This window comes from Muntiacus reevesi, chromosome 1 (assembly GCF_963930625.1).
Source record: "Muntiacus reevesi chromosome 1, mMunRee1.1, whole genome shotgun sequence".
NCBI lineage: Eukaryota > Metazoa > Chordata > Mammalia > Artiodactyla > Cervidae > Muntiacus > Muntiacus reevesi.
In genome coordinates, this window is record NC_089249.1 from 52,813,950 (window position 1) to 52,838,907 (window position 24,958).

At 52.8% G+C, this 24,958-nt stretch overlaps 1 protein-coding gene across 12 annotated transcripts in view; it reads right to left on the reverse strand.

The window, feature by feature from the left end:
* MICAL3 (microtubule associated monooxygenase, calponin and LIM domain containing 3) overlaps positions 1–24,958 on the reverse strand; it is a 142,150-nt gene that overhangs the window by 55,302 nt on the left and 61,890 nt on the right. For 10 of the 12 annotated variants that reach the window (XM_065943425.1, XM_065943375.1, XM_065943422.1 and 7 more), the window contains 16 exons: positions 20,774–21,111; positions 19,172–19,379; positions 16,964–17,080; positions 16,447–16,548; positions 15,776–15,931; positions 14,764–14,864; positions 12,499–12,756; positions 12,111–12,226; positions 11,084–11,210; positions 10,176–10,272; positions 7,924–8,071; positions 5,867–6,063; positions 4,431–4,543; positions 4,280–4,342; positions 3,679–3,852; positions 2,173–2,256 (listed from right to left, as the gene is read on the reverse strand). In XM_065943425.1, the coding sequence (XP_065799497.1) occupies positions 2,173–2,256; positions 3,679–3,852; positions 4,280–4,342; positions 4,431–4,543; positions 5,867–6,063; positions 7,924–8,071; positions 10,176–10,272; positions 11,084–11,210; positions 12,111–12,226; positions 12,499–12,756; positions 14,764–14,864; positions 15,776–15,931; positions 16,447–16,548; positions 16,964–17,080; positions 19,172–19,379; positions 20,774–21,037 (2,325 nt within the window). In that variant the 5' untranslated portion in view covers positions 21,038–21,111. The remainder of the gene's footprint in view (positions 1–2,172; positions 2,257–3,678; positions 3,853–4,279; positions 4,343–4,430; positions 4,544–5,866; positions 6,064–7,923; positions 8,072–10,175; positions 10,273–11,083; positions 11,211–12,110; positions 12,227–12,498; positions 12,757–14,763; positions 14,865–15,775; positions 15,932–16,446; positions 16,549–16,963; positions 17,081–19,171; positions 19,380–20,773; positions 21,112–24,958) is intronic. The other 2 variants (XM_065943443.1, XM_065943433.1) reach the window with 1 other exon arrangement.

Here is a 24,958-nt window from a genome sequence, read left to right on the forward strand (position 1 = left end):
GGAAACACAGGAAAGAGCAGGAGACAGGAGACAAAAAGAGGACCTCTGCCAACTGACACCACACAGTGTCCACAGGTCACTTCCACACATGCCTCTTCCCACAGCGTCCACTTCCTGGGAGGCTGTCTCCAGTGTAGGAACCCTTTGGGGCTTAACAAACCACCAGCTTCCTAGGTCAGAGGGACCTCAGCTTTCTCACGCCCAGACTGACCTGTGGGGTGCTCCTTGCAAAGCCCGGGAGGGGGGAGGCAGGGACACCGCTGTCTGCCCCCCCAAACCCCCAAAGGAGTCCTCCTGTGTCCCCATTTGTGTGGCACCTGGCAGTGTTCTCTCTCAGGTACTAGGTGCACAAAGCAGGCTCGTATGCCACCCCCGAGTCAGTACTGGGGATGTGTCATCCGTGACATGATGCATTCATGAGGTCGTGAACTGGGGCACGGCACCCGCCCCCCCCACATCGGGGCAGGCTGACAATTCCGCTTCACACAACACACAGCACAGGTCTGATGGCTGCAGAGACTCAGCTGCACCTTCTAACCCGCATCTCCGGTGCCCCGTCCCAGACCAGACTTGACTTTAAGGGTTCTGTTCTGCCTGGAGAAACCAGCAGTATGCACTCAACTCCACTGACCGCGACCGCAGATCGCCCGGACGTGTGCAGGCAGCACCCGCACGGGCTGAGGCTCCAGGCACCCCTGTAGCCTGGCAGGGGTCCCTGCCCTGGGCCGCTCCAGGAAGTGCCACTCAAGGTCATCTCTTTACCCAGAGACTGTGGTCCTGTCTCAGGACACCTCTGTGATGAGTATAAGAATCTGGGAAAGTAGCTCATCTTCCCCTTCAGGAATCCTCCATTAAAGACTGACCTTTAAATCAGAGGGCCTACTCAAGGTGAAGGGTAAGTCAGTAAAACAAAAATCAATTGCTAACAAGTTTTCCTCAGAAGACCACCCCTCCCCAAGTACATGAAGAGGTAGCCTGGCTTTGTGGTGAGTCTGGACTCTGCTCCCAAGCTTCCATTTCAGCCTCACAGGCCTGCCTTATGAGCATATTCTTAAGAGAAAGGTTAAGAAAGAAACAATCTGCCTTAAATGTCATTCAACTAAACCTGTCTCACCACATCCCAGCACTTCCCAGCACAGGAGGGCACCCAACCACCGCTCAGAACCCCATCCTCAGTGATTCCAAACCAGAGAGGGCAGACCCAGGCCGTACTCCTGATGCAGGAGGGATGGAGTAGAGGCCTCCCACGGCTGACGGGCTTCCCGTGGCCACCAGGCACCACCTCCTCTCTCTCTGCCCCACTCTACCATGTAGAAGTCACTCTACAGGAGTTTCTGCAGAAACTTTAGTGAAAATTTCTAAAAAGGATATTTTAAATGTAGCTAAAACACCAAAAAAGTGTACACGATCACCTTCCATGGTTTGAGACAAGGTAACAAACCACAGTTTGAAACTACTACCTGGATAACATTTTCCTGTTTAACACCAAAGGCCCACTGCCCCAAGCCCCAAACTCAGGATGGTCCTCCAGGGGTCATGCAGTCACAAGTCAGCCAAAGGTGAACTTGGGACAAAGGCTGTAAGAGCAAAACCCCAAAGACTCCGGAAACTCACCACGCAGTCCCAGCTGGTTTCAACACTAAACAAACAGCCCAGCCTGTTCACTGAATTCCCAGATCCAAAGGGGTTATAGAGATCATGTGGTACTGTTAGTGAAAGTGACTACTAGTTGTGTCCAACTCTTTGCAACCCCATGGACTATACAGTCCATGGAATTTTCCAGGCCAGAACACTGGAGTGGGTAGCCTTTCCCTTCTCCCTTCTCTGGGGATCTTCCCAACCCAGGGATTGAACCCAGGTCTCCCGCATTGCAGGCGGATTCTTTACCAGCTGAGCCACAAGGGAAGCCCAAGAACACTGGAGTGGGTAGCCTATCCCTTCTCCAGCAGATCTTCGCGGCCCAGGAATCAAACCGGCGTCTCCTGCATTGCAGGCGGATTCTTTACCAACCGAGCTATCAGGGACACCTGATACTGTCAGTACTGTTTGTTAAACCTTCCTGGAGTCCACTCAAACGCACACAGATCCCTACCCGGGGCTCCACGAGGCCTCCAGCCAGCTGGCTCAGAGGAGGAGTGGGTGGGAAGGCCTGGGCCTGGGCAGTTCCTTTACCTGTTTCCACTGGGGGGCGGGAGCAGAGCGACCCTGCTCAGGCAGGCAGCTGGACGGCTGGCTGACCCCACGCTCCTGTGTCAGCTGTGACACACAGGCCAGTGTGGGGAGGGACAGCACATGGAGACAAAAAACAGAAAAGAACGCACATTAAGGGAGCAGACACGAAGATGATTCTCACAGCAGGCAGACACACGTCTAAGAACTGAAGAAGGGCTCACAGAATTAATTCTAGAAAGTTACACTGATAAAGAAAAATACATAGGTTACACTTATATATGTGTAAAAATGTAAGTTACACTTGTGGGAAAAAAACAACAAGAAACCCCCAACTAGGTCAAAAACAAACACTAAGGAGAAGACAGACAGAGCTGTAATTCTGAGTGTCTTTTTCCCGAGCTCACTGCTCTGAGCCTAAACCACTAACTGCCACTTGGAAACGGAGGCGTGCATCTCCTGAGGACAAACTTCCTCTGGCGGACAGCACCCCACGTTCCCAAGGTGGCAGGGGGCCTGGGCTGCAGGCTCCTCGGCACAGACGCCTGAGGCGAGAGGATCTGAGTGAGCACCAGACATGAGAAGATGTTCATGTGGTGGACCCCACCCTGGTCCACAGGAATAGGGGCTGACGACATGGAGAAGGTGAAGAGGAGACGCGCGCTTAAGCACCAGGGGTTCGGGAAGACATAGAGTGTGGACCACACTATGTCAGCACCTCCTCTCATGAGAAGCCAGAGTGACTTCTGGAGGAGCAAAAGGAGAGACAAGACCGGACAGACATCGCCGGCCAGCCCTCACCAGGATTCGGGAGGATGTGTGTGAGGTTAGTCAACGGAGCATCTTGATAACATGCCCACTCTTGACCTTGTCAAGGACAGTCTAATAAGGCAGCTTTATCACCAGAGTATTTACCTCTGTGCTTATCATCAGAGATGAGAAACAAGTCAACATCCAGCACCAGAGGAAGGGTTAAGAAAGGCACAGAGCGCACACTTTGGAAGAGACTTGTAAGGAGTTTGGAACATGGAAATATGCCCAAAGTTACAAGAAGAAAGCAGAACAGAAAAGTACATGTCAATAATGACCTCAACTATGAAAACCAAGACTAAAGAAAAGACCTGAAAGAAACATGGCAAAACGTTAATAACATTATAGGGGCCTTAACTACCAACATTATTTTCATCATTTTCCTCAATAAGCAGAAGCGGAGGTTTTTGTGATTGAAGTTGATCAGGGCAAGCGTTGGTTTACCACTCATGTATGTATGCATGTGAACACACACCTACGTGCAGAGACTGAGACCCCACCACGCTGTAAAGGTCCCGGGTGGGCGTCTGTCACAGACACCTGGGACCTGCCTGGTGACGACAGTAACCCTCGTCCCTCCCCACACAGACGCCGCCTCGAGCCTGGAGCCCTCGGTGGGGGGGGATCTGGGACATTCCCCATCTCACCAGCTCCCTCCTCTGAGGCCAGACCAGGTCCCGGAGGGTGAGCGAGGCCTACCTGTCTCCTCACACCCACAGACTGTGGGGGCGCGTTCTCCTCAAACTTGGCCAGCAGCTGGGTTGCCATATACTTCACTTTGTTCTGGTTGCCGAGGGCCACGTCCATCCTCCGGTCGGTCAGCGTGCTCACCAGGGTGGGCCTCCCTCCTCTGTGGCCCCGGGGCATGTCCTCCTGAGGAACATAGGTCCCGAGAGCCGCCTATGTCAGAGCAGCCCCCCCGCCCCCCCCCAGGGCCTGGCGTGATGGCTAGTCTCAAGGTTAGAGTGCTCCTCGCGGTTCTCATCTCAAAATAGACTCAGGGCAGGGGCAGCAATGAAGAGGTGCTCTGGCTTTTGCTGGTGTGATCATATCCCCGGAAGGCCCCTTGCCCTTCACCATGTGTGTGACTCCACAGAGAAAGGAAGGCCACGTGCACACGTGTGTGCTCCTGGAATGCTCTCCAAAGAACAGAGGCACAAGGCCACAGGAAGTATCCGTGCCCACCCTTCTCACGTGGATGAACTGGAAAGATCCAGCAATACTAACTCGGAAACTGGGGGATTAAGCCAGGAAGAGGCACACTACAGTCGCTCTGGCAAATCCCAGACATTTCTCTCACCTCCTCTGACTGGCTGGTCTTCCTCCTCTTCCCAGCACCATCCAAGTCCTTTTCCTTCTTGTCCTGCACCAAGAACAGAGGGAAATCGCGTTCCTTCACTCTCTACACCTCGCCTCTAGCTCTGCAGCTGGAGGAAATCCCGTCCGCTTACCTTGGGGGAGCGCTTCCGAGAAATGGTCTGCCCGAGTTTGCTCAGGAAGGAGATAGGGGACTTGGTGCTGGCTATTAGGACAGCCCTCTCCTCCGCGTTCAGGTCTGAGGCGTCTGTGGGCAGAAATCAGCAGTGTTCAAGGACAGCCATTAAGGCGCCTCCCCACAGGAGGGCCAGGGCGCTCTGAACCGAGCAAGAACTCCCGAGAAAATGCACACAGAGGCCTGCATGCTAGGTCTTCTCTTCTCCACGCATACAAATAGGACCAGCACTTGCCCCAGTCAACTTCAGTCACAAAATCCTCCGCTTCGGCTTTTCAAAAACTGCAATCTGCCTGTGCATGTGGGTCACAGCAGAGTGCCAAAGCCCCACTTTGAGGATAAAAAGTTCAGGCAGAGACAGAACAGGAGAGACGTGGGAAAGACAAGGTGCAACCCAGGGCATCGTTCTGGGGTATGCAGACACCTGTACTTAGCTTCACATGGAGGCGGGGCTCTCCCTGACAGGCATACTGATGTTAGTGTTGTGGATTTCTGTTGCAAGAACTGTATCTCTAACAAGAAAAAGCCTCAGAGGTCTACAAGTGCATGGCTAGAAGACACTGGAGAATGGCACTTCAAATCTGTGGATACCAATGTTTTATTAGTAACAACAGTAATGCTGAGATAATAACTGAAATTAATAATACACAACTAACGTTTATGTAAGTGCTTCCATTCACCAAACACTCTTCTCAGCATTTCACAATCTAATCATATACATATTGCCCCCATTTTATAGCAGGGGAAACTGAGGCACAGGGAAGTTTAGTGACTTGCCTCCAGTTGAACAAGGGGAGGCAAAGGGGTGCAAACCAGGTCAGGTACCATGATCAACACTCATAAGCATCATGACGCTTACTTCTTCTGTTTCCCAACAGCCTGAGGGCCAAGGGAAGATTTCTGGAAACACTAAAAGGCAGGAGAATAAAGAGCAGCCAAAGAAGGAACAGTTATAGAGGAATGAGAACGAGGCAAGTGTGGTCCAGGATCACAGAAGCCAAGAGCAAGACAGAGTTTCAATGGAACAGACGTTGTTCCAAGCATTGAACAATGCAGAACAGCCAAGTGCCTGAGAGGTGAGAAGGGGGAAGGATATGCATTTGGTGATTCTCTCTGGCCACGGAGAACAGTTTGCGCAGAGTAGAGGCTGGGTTGCAAAGTGTCACAAAGATTGGGCAGTGAAGAAGCCCAGGTCACAGCAAAAGCATTTTTCAAAGAGGCTGGTTTGGAGAGAAAGGGACAAGACTCTGGACAGGAATGCTCACGGACTCCACATTCGCAGGTGTGCTGAGCAAGAGGTGAATCAGAAGGAGGGCCTGCCAACACCCGCAGAGAAATAGGTCTGATGGCAGGGGGTGGCGCGGGGAGCCACCCAGCGGCCCTGGGGACCCTTACCTCGGGAGGGGAGCGAGTCCTTGAACATCTCGTAGAACTGGGTCAGGTACATCACCATGGACAGCTTGTCCGGCTCCCCCACCGAGGCCATCTCTCTGCCTGTCATGATGGGAGAAATGCCCAGCTCTTTCTCAGCAATATCGAAGGCCAGCTGGTTATTCTTCTCCACATTCTGCTCATCCAAAGAGTCAAAATCTCTGAGGAACAGGATGAGGAAGACATGTCAAGACCACGCTTGACAGAGCCCCAGACCAGAAAACACCATACCATGGAGTAGTCAGTGCAAAGCCTGGGTTCAGGACCACACTGAAATTGGACAGCAAACCTATCTCACTTCTCAGCTTGCTTCCTCTTACTAACAAAATCAAATCATCCTCAGGAGGAACACAGGATTAAAGATCTACCCACAAATGACAAGAGGGAAAAGTTGGAAAACAAAACATTTCTCCAATAACGTAAACTTCTTACTAAAATGTAGGCTCAAGAAAATGAGCTGTTTTTATTATGTTTCCCATGCTCCTGCATGTGGTCTGCGTGTATTAACCTCATGCTCAACAATGAACAGGTCCTGTTTGGATGAGGCTGTGTTTAAAAAGCCTGGAGCCATCACCCCCGTGTCCATGGAGCTGACAAGCTGTTGATGGACTAGGTCGGCTCTAGTGAATCATACTCGGCCTTCTGCTCACAGGGAAATTCCAAAACTTTCCTCAAAAGGTTGTTTTATTGCTAAGTCCCTGAGTTTCTAAGTACTTAGATTAACGAACATTTCCCACTGGGTTTCAGGCTTCCTGCTATTCAGTCAAGTAAAGACTGATAGCTTTGTGACTTCAGACTAACCGAGCAGGCCTTATTTTATGTTAACCTACTGACTGTGTAACTTTTTCATTTTCTAAATTCCTTTACTCTGTATATTAAGCCTATTAAACTATGGAGGCCTCGTCCTCTGTGAAGTCACTACAGCCTGAACAGTGCCAAGTTAACGACTCCGGGCTTTGTGTGCATCAGGAGGAAACCCCCAGGCCCCTGAAGCCCCTTCGGTGCATCCAACAAAAGCGCAGCCCGGCCAGGCTCCCTCCAGTGCTTGTGACCCCAGCCCTTCGTCCTGCTCTTCCTCTGGAGCAGACATGACTCGCCTGGCCCTCGTTTCAGCGCTCCTGTGCCGTTACCAGTCGTCCTCAAGCTGCCCCCGGAGAGGGTGACTAGGCCCTACTTCCACTCGCTTTATATCAGCCTCCGCACGAGCCAAGGACCGGGTGCCAGAGGTCACTTATCCAAGCCCATCAGAAATCCGCATTTCTAAACACCAGATGAGGCTGCTTTATTAACATAAATGGGAACTAGGTCTTTCAGGATTCCTTAGGTAATCGTTAAAATAAGACAAACACAAAAATGGGCCCGTAAGTGGACCTAATGATGAAAGGACAGACGGTCAAACCAACCCCCCGTGCTCTGCTTGTTTCTGAATCTTCCTGTTTGGCTTCCATGGTAAGGACTGCCCGCAGGGGCAGCTGGGTGCCCCAGGCACCAGCTGACCTGGGTCGCCCTGCTGTGCTAGTCTGCGTTTAGATGAGCACAGGACGACCAAGAGATGAAATGGCACCACACAGTGAGGTAAGGCCACCTGAGTGTCACGGGCTCGACACTCGCCAAAAGTGCGGGAGACAGAGACAGTGCCGGCCAGCCCCGCTGAACGGGGCAGTTGCTCTGCCACAAGGGACACACGTGCTCCGGGCCCCACCCGGCCAGGCTTCCCTCGTGACCAGCAGCACCAGACAGAGAGCTGGCTGCATGCAGAGCTCAGCCTGGGGCCAGGAAACAGGGTTTCCCTTCAGGGGATGTTAGCAGACTCAGGGGGTCCACCTCGCAAGCATGGAGACTTATACACTCAGCTGGTCACTACTGCTTGGGCTGAGCTACAGCATGCCTGAGAGACAGAGCTTTAAACACTGCTACATCAAGATCAGTCAACCCACAGAGAAGCATCGTGCTACGTGTCCCATTCCGGAAAAAGGCCACCTGAGCGCAGGGAATACGAATGAGGCCGAGCCTGGACTCACATCAGGTCAGGGCGGTATCGGTGTATGATGGCACACAGGGCCAGGCCGCTCTTCCACGACATGGTGAGGTCCGTCACGTTCACCCCAGCATAGCCGTCTGTCTGCCGCTGGCACCAACCCAGCAGCTTGCTGGAACGAGCCACAGACTCTGGAACAACAACAACGTTATTAGTGGAGGTGTGGTCACCTGGGAGCCTTGATAGAGAATCCACGAAACCAGTCTGGAAAAATACTGAAGGCAGGGACAAAATAGCTGTCACTGGTTTTCAAAAGTAAGAAGCTATTTAACTGGTATTACATAATTTTTTTTTTTTTTTTGGCTACATGGTATGGCTTATGGGATCTTAGTTCCTAAACAGGGGCCGACTGAACCTGGGCCCATAGCAGTGAGAGCGCGGAGTCCGAACCACAGAACCCCCAGGGAATTCCTATGAAGTTTTAGGTAGGCAAGAAACTCCCAATTTATCCAGACTCAGGTCAACGTCCATGCCCGGGACAGATGACAGACTACCAGCGGGTGACCTGGACCCAAGCATGCTGAAGCCCAGGGTCCCTGCAGCTCTCTAGGACAGGGATGCAGAGGGAATGGCCTCTGCTGAGCTGTCACCCTCACACCAGCAGCCCTGAGATCTCCCTGGAGAGTTGGCAGCAGCTGGGGGAGGAAACGCCTTCCCTCCAAAGCAACACTTAGAGGACCCAAGAAGAAAGGTTCGGTCCTGCACTTTCCAAGTGCAAGCAACTCCGCAGGATCACACAGGCAAAGCCAAGGACCCCAGAACAGCAGGCTGAGCCCTCAGCAAGACAAGCCGTCATGCCCTGAAACACTCGACACAGAGACAATGCACATCCTGGGACGTTTCCAGGCACTGATGTGTCTCCTAAAACATGAGCCATTTAAAAATCTGTTTTTCATAACTGCCTCAGAAGAGTCCTGACATAGAGCATTTAAAAGAAGCTGGTAACTCCTATCCGTGTCCAAGAAAGTCTGTTCCTTACGTTAGGCAGTTGAAGATATTTAACCTTGTACTGAGTCACTAACTGCTTTGTGAACATAAGATAAAAATCGCATTTCTAAAAACCCTGTTTTACTTAAGTCTTTCAGGGAAATGAATCCTGAAATAACACAGAGAAGCACTGTTGGTGTCCTCGTCTAAATCTCTTGGCTTCCTAAATTAACTTTATTCAGATGTTTCCCAAATCTGTGTGTCCATCGGTCCAGTATATACTGGACAACCTCAAAAGTTCAGGCTCCAGAACTACAGTGAACAAAGACACACTCTCTGGGGAATTCTCTGGCAGTCCAGTGGTTAGGATGCCTTGCTTTCACTGACAAGGGCATGGGTTTAATCCCTGGTCGGGGAATTAAGGTCCCACAAGCCACATGGGGTAGCCAAACAAGACACATTCTCTGCTTTCATGGAAGATGACCTTGATATTCCAACAGCACGTCAACTTCAAGATGCCCAAGACTGAACTCAAACCTTCAGCCCCACTTCCTTGTTCAGGCTCTGCAGTGCTTCTGGCTCCTTAACACTCCCGGTTGCCACTCTGACACCCCGCTGTACACCAAGTGTTGCAGTGAACACCTCACTGTGCCCCCCAGGTCCTCATAGCCGGAGTGAGGCACAATAGGCACCCCCATTTCAGACACAGAAACCCAAGTTCGGATGCGCTAAGTATGCTGGCAAGCCACATCCTTCACGGATGGGCACGGCTAGACTGGACTCAGCCTCCCTTCTCATCCACAGACTCAACGTCAGGCCAGTGAGCCTGACATGGACGCAGCCCTAGCTACCCACTCAGCCCGGTGCCCTTCTCTGCCTGGCTCACCTGCAGTGCAGTGACTCTTCTTCCGAAGAACTCTTCAGAGGCCACGCCACACACAAAGTACAGCGCGGGCCCTGCCTCTGCCACCGTGTCCTGCAGGCTCATGGTCCTTAGCTTCGAGGCCACGGCTTCTTCGCTAAGTAAGACCTTTCCTGTAAACCTTGCTCGGCATGTGCGCTCAAAGGCCCCCCCACACACACCCCGCCCTCTCAACAGCACGTATCCAGTTTCTCTCCACACCCTGGTGACCCGAGACCAGGTTTCCCAGCCTTGAAGCACCGCTGTTTCCTGGCTGTGGGGCTGACTTGTGTACCACGGGGCAGAGCAGTCACACCCCATCCCCGCCTGACGAGCGCTGTGCACATCGCAGCCCAGCCTTCGCACAGAACATACTGAGTCGGCTGAAAGGCCGAACCAGGACTCACCATTGCGGGCCAGCTTTGGGGTGGTTCGGGAATTCACAAGGTTCTCCATCTCCAGATGAACATCTTTTGTGTCTCCAGTATCATACAGATGGCGCACCTGGCAGGAAGGTTAGAAGTCATGAAGAAGGGAAATCACACACCAAGGAACCAAGGCCCACCTGAGAACAGAATGACCCCGGTGAACACCTGGGCAAAGTGTGGCCAGAAGGGACAATGCCAACCTTAACCCCTTCTGGGATGCAGTGGGTTACACACATAAACGCGCGTGCGCTGTGGGAACCTGTGACAGAGAGACACTTGGCCGTGGGGGGCGAGGGGCTTGCTTAGTCTCTGTTGGGCCATGACCCCCGCCCAGTAGCAGCAGATTTCGCCCCTAACATAGAGGTCCAATGTACAGTCTAGGACACAGATATCTTGAATGGGCTGCTTTCTCAATGTTGTTGGGCTCTTTGAGATTATTGTGCTTGGTGAAACATCACTCTTGGGGCAGTAATAAGGCTTCAGACATTCTGAGCTGGCCGACAGTAGTTTTTACTTGCAGAGGGGCTTATCTTCCCAAGTCCTCTCAAGGGACCAGTCCTATCTGCTGCACAAAGACCAGGGGAGCTGGGGCGGTAGACTCCGTGGTGCAGACGAGAAGCCAAGAGCGGGGGAGGGGAGGCCCGATCACAGTGACTGGCGGCAGTGACGCAGGTGTGCACCGCACGCCCCACCCGGGGAGCCAGGGCTGTGCCCTGCTCGTCACTGCACACCCGCCGCCCTGGCCGCTCCGTCTGCTGACGGAAAACGCCTCCTCAGCCAACCCAGGGAGACATCACTTGGTTCTGAAGGAAGGCTGTGTATGCTCGTATCCACAGGGTCTGGTCTGACAGTGGCCGAGACATGCCCGACTGGCCAGGGGCTCTCACCTGGCTCGGCCGGAGGAAGTTGATGTTCACATTGGGGTATCTGGTGACAGGGTCGATGCTGTACTGGCTGAAGTTCTTGCTCACATTCTCAGGGGTGGTCTGAGGCAGCAACCTATAAATGCTTTCCCTGCAAGAGCGAACAATACGCTCAGAGCAGTGACAGCAACAGATATTGATGATATTTCTATGTTCTGAGAGCCCAGGGCAGGGCTAACCTTCCTCCTGGATGGGGTTTCCCCACCCCCACATCAGCCCTGCTTCCCATCCCCTCCAGCTCCAGGGTCCCACAGGCCCCAGACTGATACGCCCCAGCGAGAAGGGCAGGTACATTGCTGTGGGTAGGAGCAAAGCCTGAATCTAATTTACTACTGTGCTCTGTTTTGGCAAGTTCACCAAATTTTTAAGAAAATCACTGATGAAAAAAACTTGCCACCAAATTTACCCAGAGGACCTTAGGTAAACAGACTTAAAATGATATCAACCCCGAATTTCATCCAGCATATCCTCTTTCTCTAGTTCTGGTCAAGGCACTTGTTCTTTATCAGCAAGCAAATCCCAGGTCTTAACTCATTTGCAAGTATCTGCTTCAAAATACCTGACGTTTGAGAAATGTTTACAAGTACTTTGGTGTTTTCCTTTGAATTCAAAGTCATCTTTAATTTGTTAGTTCTAAGTTAGTACATACCCAGCTACCACACTGATTTCATTAGTGTAAGGCTCTCTAGTTCAAAGACAAGAGGATTTGACACAGTATTTTCACACCCCTGTTCACATAACTGTCACAGAGGAATAAGAGAGCATCCTTCAATGTTACACAAAGATTCAGACACCGCTTGTAAGAGTTTGCTTTGGAGAGTGACAAGAGAACATCACTGAGATAACCTGTAGGTTTCTATGATTTTATGAATATCTGTCTTTTCTTCTCCTAAATAAGAATGTATCATCAATTAAGAAGGAGAAACCTGAGCCCAGCCCGCAGAGCAAAGCGCTGATGCTCCATCTCATCGAGGACAGCCCCTGCGGTTACCTCTCTGCCAGGACTTCCAAGGGACTCGTCCCCAGAGACCAGCTGCGCACCATCCAGGCTGAGTCCATAGCAGCCAGAAAGCCCCGGGCTATTCCTGTTCCCATCGGCCAAAAAGGCTGGAAGGGGACAGAAAACACAGAGTTAATATAAATTACCTTTTAATAGAGGGAAACTAAACTCCAGAGCAAAGAAAGCCTTTGCCCCTGAGAAGACATTCTGGCAGGACATACTGCCCTTCCCCCCTCACAACCTGGCAGATCCTAACCCTAACTCAGCGGGCCCTGAGCCCCCAGGCTAGACTCTACGCAGCAGGACGACACAGACGCTCCCCAGCCCGGGACCCCAGATCTGTTTCTAACCATGCCGCCCACCCAACACCCTTTCTCACCTCCAGGAGGCTGTCCCCCACCAGAGCCACCAGTAGCTGGTGTCCGTTGTGCTCCCGCACCAGGGCCGCGTTCTCGGAGGCGTACATGCACGTGAAGTCGAACATGGCCACGTCAGGCTGCCCGTAGTGGTTGATGGCGAAGTCCAGCGACGGCAGCTGCTGCTGGGTGGAGAAGTCGGCTGCCTCCCGGGCGTAGCTCAGCAGGGCCTCCTGGTCCACATTCTCCCGGGAGAGCAAGAGCTCCGTGTCGGCGTAGTCCTGTCTCCAGAGACGGGGGGAGCTCAAGGGAAAGCCCAGGCAGGGGCATAGGTGCCCACCGGTCATGGCCACACCACCTTCCCCGCCCCGAGAGTGGCTTCCTGTTCCAAAGTAAGTCCTTCACACAAATTCGGGAAGGTGGGAGGGGCTTGTTTCTAAAGGAACACGGGTTCCTAGAAACAGAGTCCCCGCTTTTCCATCGTTCTTGGAACAAGTCACTACTTTTGCAGTCTAGTCCACTCCACCTCACGGAGCTGCTCTTAACACCAAATACAATGACTTACGTGATGGTGCCTTGTAACTGAAAAGCATCCCCAGTTAAGGCTGCTATCAGCAAGCATCCTCTTCTGACAGAAACTGGACGACACAGGACACTCAACCTGCATCTCCCATCGACCCCAAAGGAAGAACCCAAAAGCTTCCATACCCCACGGATAAGGAGGTGGGGGCACCAGCAGCCCAGGGAACCGGCAAGAGATACACTGAGGACGGAACAGAAGCTTTCCAAACAATACACAGGATTCTGGAAGGCCCCACAGTAATGCACCAACGAAGAAAAACGACGCAAGAAAAAGGGCTCTCCACAGAGAGGACTGAGAAACTCCTCTGCTCCGGAGGCTCCTGACCAGGCCTCTTCTTCGGGGGGGGACCGGAGCTCCCCAAGCTCCCTGAGGGCACCTCCAGCTGCCCAGACAAGACGGAACGGGCAAACATGCACACTCAGGTTGGTTTGTTCAATACTTAGTAAGTAGCCACCGTGGGCTCAGGATTCAGTGGCACACACCCTGTGTGCTAAAAAAAACAAAGAGGAGAGGTACATCAGGTTGCGGCATTCTAGACTGGTCCAACATAATGTCACCTGATCACCACAGTGCTGACGAGGACGGTAGCTGTCAAGTCTTAGCTTGGTCCCGAGGCGCGTCAGCAGGCTCATGGGTATCTCTTCCCGATGAAACATCCAACCAAGTATATCCCATTCTGGATATACTCTGGCGGCACGCGCTGCATCCACTGCTCTGTTCCCTTCTCACACACACACAAAGGCCACGGGGCTGAGACACAGACAGGAGGCCCCTGAGGAAGAGTCTGCTGCGGGCAAGCTCCCTGCTCCCCAGCGCTGCCCAAGGCAAAGCGGCAGTGTAACACATCACCACCTTGCAGAGATGGGACGCCCTGATACTCAGCCACAAGTCTGTGCTGGGACTGCAGGGGCCTCAGTCAGCACATCATCACAGGAACAGTAAGTCTCAAACCCAGACCAGCCAGACCAAGCAAGACTTAAGAAACTCTCCTAAGGAACCATTCACCTGTGGCTCTCTGATTCCGTTTCCAGGTCATCATCTCAGGGAAAGTCACACATTAGTCATCTGGAAAAAAGGCTTAGCTGCCTGACTCCGGGCGAACAAGAGTCCTCACTGTCAGCCCACAAAAAGGCCCAAGTAAAGCCTGATCGAGGCTCTGTTCCCTGGGCCCCTGCAACCAGATCCACAGTAAAGCCAGAACTGATCTCAGGCTCCCAGAAACACCAAACTCCCTTCCCTCTATAACCCCCTTCACTCTACAACCCTCTCCCAAAGGATGACCTATAAACCAACCAATAATCAGCCACATGGGAATGCACCATAAGCCACAAACCGAAGTACTAAAATTACACTGAATATTTATGCACAAAATGCTACCTGAGATTGCTCTGCACAGCCCCACGCAGGAGTGGGGAGCAGGCAGTGCTGGCCACATGCTGATCCCTGTGAAGCTGGATAAGACGTACACGGGGGTTCATTACCCAAGTCTCTCCACTTTTGTTCACACTTGATATTTTCCAAAATAAGAGATTTTTTAAAGTGTTAAAAATATCAGAGGATTACGAAATAAACAGTCCCAGGAGATGAGTGAGGTACTCATTTTAATGACTTTGCAAGAAAAACTGATCAGACAATAAAATTGTTTATCTTGGTAATCACATGACCTGATACATAAAAAAAGGTCTAAAAGAAATCCATGACTCACATGCAGTATCACCCCTTTGTCCAGTAAGCTCTGCTTCTTGGCGGTCATAACGAAGTAGTGTGTATCATCTTTGTAGTAGACAATGTTCTCCAGGTCGATCCCTGCGACAGAGGACAGACATGCACGTGAAGGTCTGCTGAGACTGGGGGCGGGGGGATGAGTGTTATCAGTCCACAGAGACCGGGGTCCTGCAACCCCAGGCAGGAAGAGAAAACAGGTGTCTGAGCCTGATTTTCACACCCTGCCCATTTGTTCACAAGAGAGAAGCTTGGTCATCCTCATACTGCTCTGCATTTACCTGACACCCTGTTATTCTAACAACAGCCATCAACAGGAAGCAGAAACACAAGGATGGGAAGAAGGGAGAGGTTAACCTCAAGGAAGAGGGTCTGAGCCAGTTCTCAGGTTAAGCCTCTTTGAGACTCATCAAGGCAACAGGGGAATCTCCTAGACGCTCACGAGCAAGACAGACAACCAGATGCTGGAAGCAGAGAGTGCACTACTGGCTCTTTAACTCTGTTAACCTAAAAAATTAGATGCAATGGTAAGAAACTGTCCTAGAAAACAGATAACTGCAATTTGTCACACATTCTTCTTGCAGTGAAATGTCTAAGTGAATCTATTCACAAGCTACCATACAACAGCTTCATTTTTATCTGGCATGTGGTTTACTTCAGAAGCAAATGAACTCAGGAAAAAAAACATACTCAACACCTACAGTCTGCTTCTCAACAAACCAGGGCTCCCCACCCACAGCGACTCGGCACCAGGCAGGGGAAGGGGTCCAAGCAGGAGGAGCAGCCCAGCCACAGTGATGAGCACAAAAGACAGCAGAGCAGGAGACAGAGACACGGATGGCGTAACGCTCAGAGCGAAGCACAGGAGTGCAGAAAGGGCAGAGGGCTACAGCACAGCAGTAGTAGCAATGACGCCCACCCCGCCAACTCCCCCAGATGAGGACCAGAGCGGTGTTCAGAGTCTGTCCTTCAACTGTGGAGGTATTAACACCAACCTGTGGCTTCCCTCAGTTCCTGGAAAAATTTCTGGTTGAATATAAAAGCCACACCACTGATTTCTTCCACTTTGGCTTCTGCTGTTGTATTTCGGTTAATAAAATTCGCTGTAATGGCAATGGCCAATTTGCCACGGAATTCTTTCCGACGAAATCCTGGGAAGTGGGGAAGAAATTTTCAGAGGTGACGAAAGCTGGTCGGAGAAGCAGGAAGTTCACATCAAATAGGAGAAATAGGAGGGGTTCTGATGAGGACGTGGGGGAGTGTGGGAGGTGGGACTCACGGGAAATTGAGGGCAGCTCTCCTCTGTCTGGAATTAAGGTGTCTACCTCCCAAAGCCTTCCCAATCCAGCAAGATGTCAAAGTCACCCACAGCTAACACACGCCTGGAAATCCGACGGGCCAGAATAGTACTTGGTGTGAGGCTCCGTCTGCTTGAGTAAGTCAGGTCTAGACCTGCAGTGCCCCCGGCTCACGAGAGCCTGCCTCCCTGCACCCAGAGAAGTGCCCAACAGCCAGCTGGTGGGGTCTGCCATCCACCAGCACAGGCAGGGACCAGAGGAGGGGTCTCAGGAGTGAGGACTCTGAGGACACAAGCTCTTACAGGGCTTGGGGAGGGTGACCCTTCCCTGGCTGTGAACCAGCAGGAGGAGAAAGAGACTGCCAGTACCTTCCAAGGTATTCCTGCGGCCATCCCCGCCGATGATCACTTCAAACTCATATTCTGACACAGGGTGCGTTTTGGGATGCACCAGGGCCCGCCAACCTATCCCTGTGGACCAGAATGAAGTTAGAATGAAGGTCGTCACCGGACCCATTCAAAAACCTGAAATATTCATACACCCAGATCTCTAGATATCCAGGTGTGCAGATGGCACAAAACCCCATGTCAAACACAGAGGCATAAAAGCGTGGGGCACAAACCAAAGAAAGAAACAAGCCTTGAGGAAGGCTCACAAAGGAACCCCCAGCACATGACCTTCTGTAACGAATCCAAGCACCCGGCATGTCTCATACTATGTCAGGGCCTCCTCATTAAGTCAAAGTTCCACTAAAGACACAGGCTATTCAAACGGAGAAGCCCTTTAACCAGCTCTGAAAACTATCCGAGACGCCTGTCATCTCCTCCCTAGATCGAATCTTTCTCACCCCTTCCAGCCCCTTTCCCTTCTTATTTGTACACTCACGTTCATTTTCTTGATCCTCAGGAGGCTCCACAAGTCCTCGGAATTCCACATTGACGTGGATCTCAATGCCTAGGATCAAGGCTACTTTCAAAAGTATCAGCTGAAGCTGACGGATGCCTGGGTGGGCAGAAGATTGCACAAGTGAGGGTCCTCAGTGGGGCAGACAGTCAGCATCACCACCCCAGTTCCCCTACCCACCCACGCACGCAGAGTTTACTCGGCTGCTCAAAGTCACCAGCAGCAGACTTTTCCCAGCCATGCCTGTAGCGTCTTTCCCTTCCCAGGGCAAATACGACTCAGAGCAGATGTTCCAGAGACAGACATGGGGCCATGCCCACCTCTTGGGTTAGGTGTTCCCGGCACACGAAAGCACTGAGACAGCAGGAGACGTGCCCCTCCCCCATACTCCCTGATGTGCTCAGAACCCCCCATCCTCCCTGATGGGCTGAGAGCCCCCCATCCTCCCTGATGTGCTCAGACCCTCCACCCCATCCTCCCTGATATGCTCAGAGCCCTCCCATCCTCCCTGATGGGCTGAGAGTCCCCCACACCTCCCACCCCCTGCCCCATCCTCCCCGATATGCTCAGAGCCCTCCCCCCATCCTCCCTGATGGGCTGAGAGTCCCCCACACCTCCCACCCCCTGCCCCATCCTCCCCGATATGCTCAGAGCCCTCCCCCCATTGTCCCTGATGGGCTGAGAGTCCCCCACATCTCCCACCCCCCACCCCATCCTCCCTGATGGGCTCAGAGCCACAGTGACCAAGCAGAACCTGTGACCCTGACAGGACTCACCATAGAAGGTGGAAGATGGGCCCCAGGGGCACCTCCCACTGGACCCAAAGGGCTGCACTGCCTCCTGAACTGCCCACGGCTTCTCTCACCTCATACCTCGCTGATGTCCACACACCCTTACACGCTGAGAGGGGCACCCTCCATCCAGTCTCAGTCTCTTACTGTCCCCCCCCCCCTCACCTCTGATCCACAGGTTTAGGAACTAAGGCTCAAAATGATGGAAAATCTTGCTCATTATCACAGTGAGAGTTATGTCTTTTTTCAATGTCCAGTGAGTGCCTCCCAGGTGCCAGGCACGACAGCAGCCCAGGGCTGCTGAGAGAGGGTCTGGGCTCTAAGACAAATCCTGCCACACACAAGGCAGATGAGTCCACTGATGTGACGACCCCGTCCTCTGCTAAGACCAATGTGCCTGCAGGCTGTGAAAACGTGCTAGGGAACATGCTAATCCTCATTGAAGTCATCTCATGCTAATCCCCACTGCCCACCCTTCTGAGTCACACTCCCAGACTCAAATCCTCTGCTGGCACACACTATAGCTGCACACAACGGAGTTCCAAGATGCTTTATACAATACAGCCCAACAGATAGACAGCGTGCTTCTGCTACTAGTGGAATGTGGCATCTGCTGGCCGGCATGTGATAAACGCACAACTGCTTTGAAGCCGATGTTTATAGGACACACCTGAAGAACTCAGAATAGCAGTTCCTTGATAAGGCTTCCCTGAAACCATCAGTGATGATCGACAGACAAGACTTCAGCCTCATAAAGTAGACAGTCTGTTCTGAACCACTTTTCAGATCGGCATGAAAACAAAAGCACTGTCTGCATTAACGTCTACTGACTCAAGCATGGGCCCAGGCTGAGCCTGGAGGGGACCAGAGTCCAGCAGGAGCCCTGCGTGCTGCAGACCTTGCGAGAGCCACCCAACAAAGGAATCCCACTATCGACTGGCCACTCACAGCCAGTCCGGGAGTCTCCTTCCGCTCCCCAGGGCCACCCCCAGAGCATGTGCCCTCTCATCAGGAGGCCACCCACAGTGGTGCATCACAGCCCACACCTCGGGGGGCCTCTCCCTCTGGACTACGAACCACCGGAGGGTCAAAGCCCACACTGGAAGTCTGTTTCCCGGCCAGGCCCCAGTGCCCACCCCACCCACTGCCAGTGCTCAGTAAGAGCCCAGACTCTTAGAGCTCCTCAAGATAAACTCATTTTGCAGGAGACACCTTGGCACTTAAGAATCTCAGGTTACAGAACCCCTGGAGGGCAGGTATTCTGACTCCAAGTTGAGTGTGCTCTCTACGCAACAGACACGAACGATGACAGGGCACACCGGCTTCTAGAATCTGCCTGCCACTGTCCCCTGAGAAGTGGGCAGAGGCAGCATCCCACAGGAGAGCTGATCTTACTTACTGATGTGGTCGATGGCCCCAGCACAGAACTTGCCGTAGAACTTCTTGGCACCCAGACCTCGCAGGTCATGTATGGTGAACGGCCAGAGGTGCAAGACGTTGTTGCGGGAGAAGGCGTCCCGCTTCTCAATGACGACCACCTTCGCTCCCAGCAGGGACAGATCAATGGCCGTGCGGAGCCCGCAGGGGCCGGCTCCAATGATGAGACACTGAAAGACACAGCTGCTCTCAGGGCCAAGGCAGCACTCTTGACCTCATGACCACCATTCCCTAAAGTCCCCACAGGGCTGTCCTCCCCATTACCAAGAAACCTTCACTCCCATCTGGGTCAGAGTGGAGCGCCCACATGGCTTCAGAGAGAAGCTCTCAGCGCTCTGGATGGAGAAGGACTTGACTTTCACTGCAGGACAGAAACTCAGACAGGGCACCTGCAGACCATGTTTACCTGGGCCATGACATCAACACAGGAAGAAATTCACATGTCACCTCTCATCAACAGGAAAAAACCTTGTGGAAGGCTCGTAAGTCAAGCAGATCTCTGTCTGCTTGAGGAGACACAGATCACTAAACACCCAGCCAAGCAAGCCTGGGTCCTGGATGGACCTATCACTTGAAAGACTCCCAGGAGGTAATCCTCAAGAATCAGGGCTTTCTGTGCTGAAGAGAGTTCTTGAAGATCCATGTTCTACAAAAAGACTCAGGCTGACACTGAACCAGTTCACATGCATGTCCAAAGGACAGACAGGCACTGCCTCTGGCTTCAAATTCCCTTCATTCTTAATAAAACTCTAGAGCACACTCACAAGAGTCATGCCCTTGAATTACTTGAATTCTGTGTGTGAATACCTACCCAAACACAAACCCACACAGGGCAAGTTAACACTCATGAAATAGTAACAGCAGTCCTAACATCATCTGCAACTTCCTTTCCCTGCTAGCTTTTCCAGCTTCTCACAGAAAGTGGTCTTACATAATGAGGAAAACACAGAATGTGTTATCCTTCTCCACTCCCCACGCCTCCTCCGGCACATGTGAGTGGACATCTTAGGTCTTTGTCCAGGCCTATCTGATTCATGGAAACTTGATTTCTCTAGATTGTGAAGCAAACAAAAGAAATCCTTTGGTTTATGAAGCCCTTGCTTATCAACACAGGCCTCTGGAAAACAGATGAAAGGAGGTCTGAAGCCTGTGGGAAATCCCCAAGTTGGCCAATACTCTGCACACCTTACCAGACACTGAGTCCAGAGGCCGCTCAGCCAAGCACCAGGCCACCCAGGCAGACAGGACCCCAGCAGGGCCTGGCTACCTCTGTGCTCAGAGGCCTGTGTCCTCTAACAGCCTGAGAGTCAGCCAGAGCTGCAGCAAGATCAAATAGCCCCCATGCCGTTTGACTTCAGGGTAGTTCTCAGTAGCTGAGACCCCCATGCTCCTGTGTCAATCCACGGGATAAGAGCGGGGCAGGAGGAACAGTCGAATGAACACAGGCAGAGGACCCGCACGCGGGTAAGCCTGACGCCTCCCCAGGCTGTGGCTGACCCCGCCCGGCCTCATGGGCCACCTCCACCCGATGCGCTCTCCTTCTCCAGCGAGTCCCAGGCCCTACCTTGGTGTTCGTGCACACCTTTCCCTTCTTATAGTCTTTGTGGCTGCCCCGCTTGTCCAGCTTTGCCCAGAGGGCCTTGGCTTTCCAGTAGTTAAGCTTGGACTTGAGTTTGTGATAAAAGGAGCGGTGGTCCTTAGGCTTTAGTTCCAGGTGGTCGCAGAGCTCTTGGAAGGCCTTGAGGGTCCCCTTGCAGGTGGTGGCCTGCACAAAGCGGTCAAAGAGGACATGGGCCCGATTCGTGGCCTCATTCTTTCTCTCCTCCATGTCCCCACTCTCGGCGCCCCGGACAGGTGGGGCAGGGGGAAGGCTGTGGATCCGACTGACCCCGTCACCTTAACCTAATAAAGAAACAGGAATGGTTAGCACTTCTGGGTCGGTATCTAGGAACATCTTCTAGAAGACAGTTCCCAAGTGCAGCAGTCACTCGTTAGACAACGTAACGCGCGGCCTTGCCCTCCACACGCCAGGCACCATCTGAGGCCCTGGGTATGGAGAGGAGCAAGACCACGGCTGCTGTCAGGGACGTCACAGCCAAGCAGGGGAGACAGGCTCGTGCTCTGCTGAGCATCAGAGAGAGAGAGAGGCACGGCGCTGGGGGACATGGGCAGAGGCCCTGTCACAGGGAAGGGGTCCTCACCCAAGATGGGCCTCTGAGGGACAACAGCTGAACCTTCCAGGAGGAGCAAGTGTCAGCCGGCAGGGGAGAAGCGCAGGACATGGAGAGGAAGGAAAGTGGAAGGCTTGCAAGGGAGTCTTACAGATGAAAGGACTGAGTGAATGGTGACACCAGGCCAAGGCGTGGCAAAGAGAAATACTCATTGGGGGGGCAGTGGGGGTGTGGCAAGCTCCCCTCTGACCCTGTTACATCTGAGCTGCCTTGGTGGAGGGGCACATTAGGCAGTCGGCTGAGGCTGAGGCCCAGGGGGCCCGGTGTCCAGGTGGGAGCTACCCACTCAAGGCTGGTCAGATCACACGGGAGAGTCCTGGTAAGAGGACAGCCCAGGGCTCCGGCCAGATCTGAGACTCACGGATGGAAGCAGCGGCAGCACAGACAGCTGTCTGGAGAGATACAGAGGCACGGGGTGAGTGGGGGAGGAGGTTAAGTGAACACGGTACAGACCCAGGGGAGGGAGCGGCAAGGTCTAAGAGGACCACATTCACGTACCATCACCACCTAGAATTACTGTCGGGAGCTGGGAGGCAAGGGGCCAAGGGCCAGGACGGCGGGACAGCAGAGAAGCAGGGCAGACCAACGAGACGAGCAACAGCGTGGCTTGGGGTCCACGTGCGGACGCCCCAAGGACACTGCTGCCTCCCTCAGCCCAGCTTTCCCCCGAGGAAGCGGGGAGGTGAGAGAAGACGACCGAGCTCCGTGTGAGAAGCCCTCCCGGCCACAGCACTCACTGCTGGGGCTCCAGGGGGGCGGCCCCCAGGCGCGTCCCCACCTCCCACTGACACACAGGGCCTCAGCGGAGCTCAGCTCTGTGGAAGCAGGAGTGACCCACTATCCAGCCAGGCAGCCGAGGGCAAAGGGAGCTGCCAACTGTCTGCTGAGGATGCCAGCTGCCTGCCTCAGCTCCGAAGCAGCGCCAGAGAAGAGACCCACCTTCCGTCCTAAAGCTCTCAGGAGGTGAGAAGCCCCCTTGGAAAGGAGAAGTAACATTCTGCTTCTCCCTACACCTTACCATATATTACAAGGTTAAACCACATCAAGTGAGGGTGTGAGTGGTTTACCCTGGATACAAGGAACTGCCATTCCTCCCGTTTCCCACGTCACCAGACACAACATCCTCATGTTCTTGATGCTGCTGTTCAGTCGCTCAGGCATGTCCGACTCTTTGTGACCCCGTGGACTGCAGCACACCAGGCTTCCCTATCCATCACCAACTCCTGGAGCCTGCTCAAACTCATGTCCATCGAGTCGGTGATGCCATCCAACTCTCTTATCCTCTGTCATCTCCTTCTCCTGCCCTCAATCTTTCCCAGCATCAGGGTCTATTCCAATGAGTCGGCTCTTCACATCAGGTGGCCAAAGTATTGGAACTTCAGCTTCAGTCCTTCCAATGAATATTCAGTGCTGATTTCCTTTATGATTGACTGGTTTGATCTCCTTGCTGTCCAAGGGATTCTCAAGAGTCTTCTCCAGCACCACAGTTCGAAAGCATCAATTCTTTGATGCTAAGCCCTCTTTTTGGTTCAACTCTTACATCCATTCATGACTACTCAAAAAACCACAGCTTTGACTATACAGAAATTTGTCAGCAAAGTGATGTCTCTGCTTTTTAATACATTACCTAGGTTTGTCATAGCTTTTCTTTCAAGGAGCAAGTGTCTTTTAATTTCATGGCTGCAGTCACCGTCTGCAGTGATTTTGGAGCCCAAGAAAATAAAGCCCGTGACTGTTTCCACTATTTCCCCATCTACTTGCCATGAAGTGATGGGGCCGGATGTCACAACTTGTTCTGTGGAGGCCAAAGACGGTAATTCTTTACCTGACACACACTGACTTGCTTCTCATCTCAAATATGTCACTAACTCAACAACCTCCTACACACACTGCTAAAAACACAGCCTTTCCCAGCACCCCTGTGGCCAAGAGTTCAGCAAGAAATGGAATTAACTGGAACTAACCTTCAGTTTCCCTGAAGCAAAAGTTTATTCTAGATGGAGGTACACAACAACAGAAATATGTTAAAATTTCTCAAGAGTCCATTCTTTTTCTTACAAGCCAATGGTCATTGAAATGTCAGGTGGTCAAAGTTTGTAAGTGGCAAAAAAAAAAAACCCAAAAAACCAGATGTGTTCCCCAGAGGAAAGGGGAACATCCAGCCAGTGACTAGAAACTGAGGTCGCAGGGTGTGTGCTCCGTGGGCGCCCTTCTTGCCTCTTGTCCCAGGCAGGGCAGGCGGGACTCTGCAGCTGCATCCGCTCCATTCATGCGGCAGTTGACAGCTCCCATGAGCCGGCCCCTGCCTGCCTACCTGTGTTCACAGGTGACTGGCCCTCCTCCAGCCACAGTGTCTGGAAAGCACTGAACGTACCAACTCCGATCGCTCAGCCTCTCATCAAGAAAGAAAATGATTTTTCTTTGTTCCTAAAGAGCAGCAGCCGCCTTCCACTCCCTGCCAGGATGACCAAGGAGCCCGAGGGACCTCTGTGTTCCAGCTGACCCCAACACACTCAAGATCCTGTGACATGCATTTCTAAAAGCCTCTCCCTCTCCTGGAGTCTCGGCTTTTACTTTCAAAGAACTCCGATGTGTGGGCCAACACTCCCTGGCTGGCTGTATGTTTGAAATAAATACCTCCAAAGAGCTGCCCATTTCCTCAAACCTCACCACACACAAACTCCTTCATTAACACCTGCCGCCCCAGCCCTCTGCTGATGCAAAGCGCTTTCAAATGAACAGACTCCAGTCGGAGGCAGGGCCCGTCCACGGGAGTTCACCCCAGGTCACTAATGACAGCAGATAAATGGAGGGAAGGTGGCTCCTGGGACAGTGTGACAGGCACCAGAGGTAAGACTACACGAGATCAATTCCCTCGGGCTGCCTCAGCTTTCCTCCTCAACAAGCCAAGAGGCCGCAGCAGAGACACTCCAGTGCCTGTTCTTCAGCTCTGCTGGCACTGCCCAGCACTGGTCCACGCTGACGGCTGCTGGGCAGACAGCAGAAGGCCCTTCAACCATCGCCCCCATGCCCTCATTCCTGAAGGTCAAACCCAGGTCGTGCTTCTCCCAGCCTCTCCTGAACCACCCCATGTGCTGTGTACGTCCCAGCAGCCTGGGAAAACCAACAGTCATGACCGCAGGAACCTACAGACCTGGAAACCCAGCCAGAAGGTGCCAGAAATCCGGAGGGTTGAAAAGCCAAGGTGTGGAAGGAAGGAACAAGGAAAGCGAGGAGTCTGAGGAGGGAGGTTGGAGGAGGAAGAAGGGAGGCCCGGTCTCCCGCGGCGGTGCGGTTTCTGCCACTGGCGTTGCCCTATGTGCTCCAACCTCGGCAGCTGACTGCTGACTCAGAAGCACATTCCTTGGCTGTGGAAAGGAAAGTGCTGGAGAGACAGCCTATGAAGAACACGCGGGAACAGAGTCTATGTTTCTATTTATAAGAGCAAGAGGCTGTCACTGACTCATGGCTGGTTTGAGAACACTCAATCTCTGGCTCTTAGAATAGATGGGTGGTTA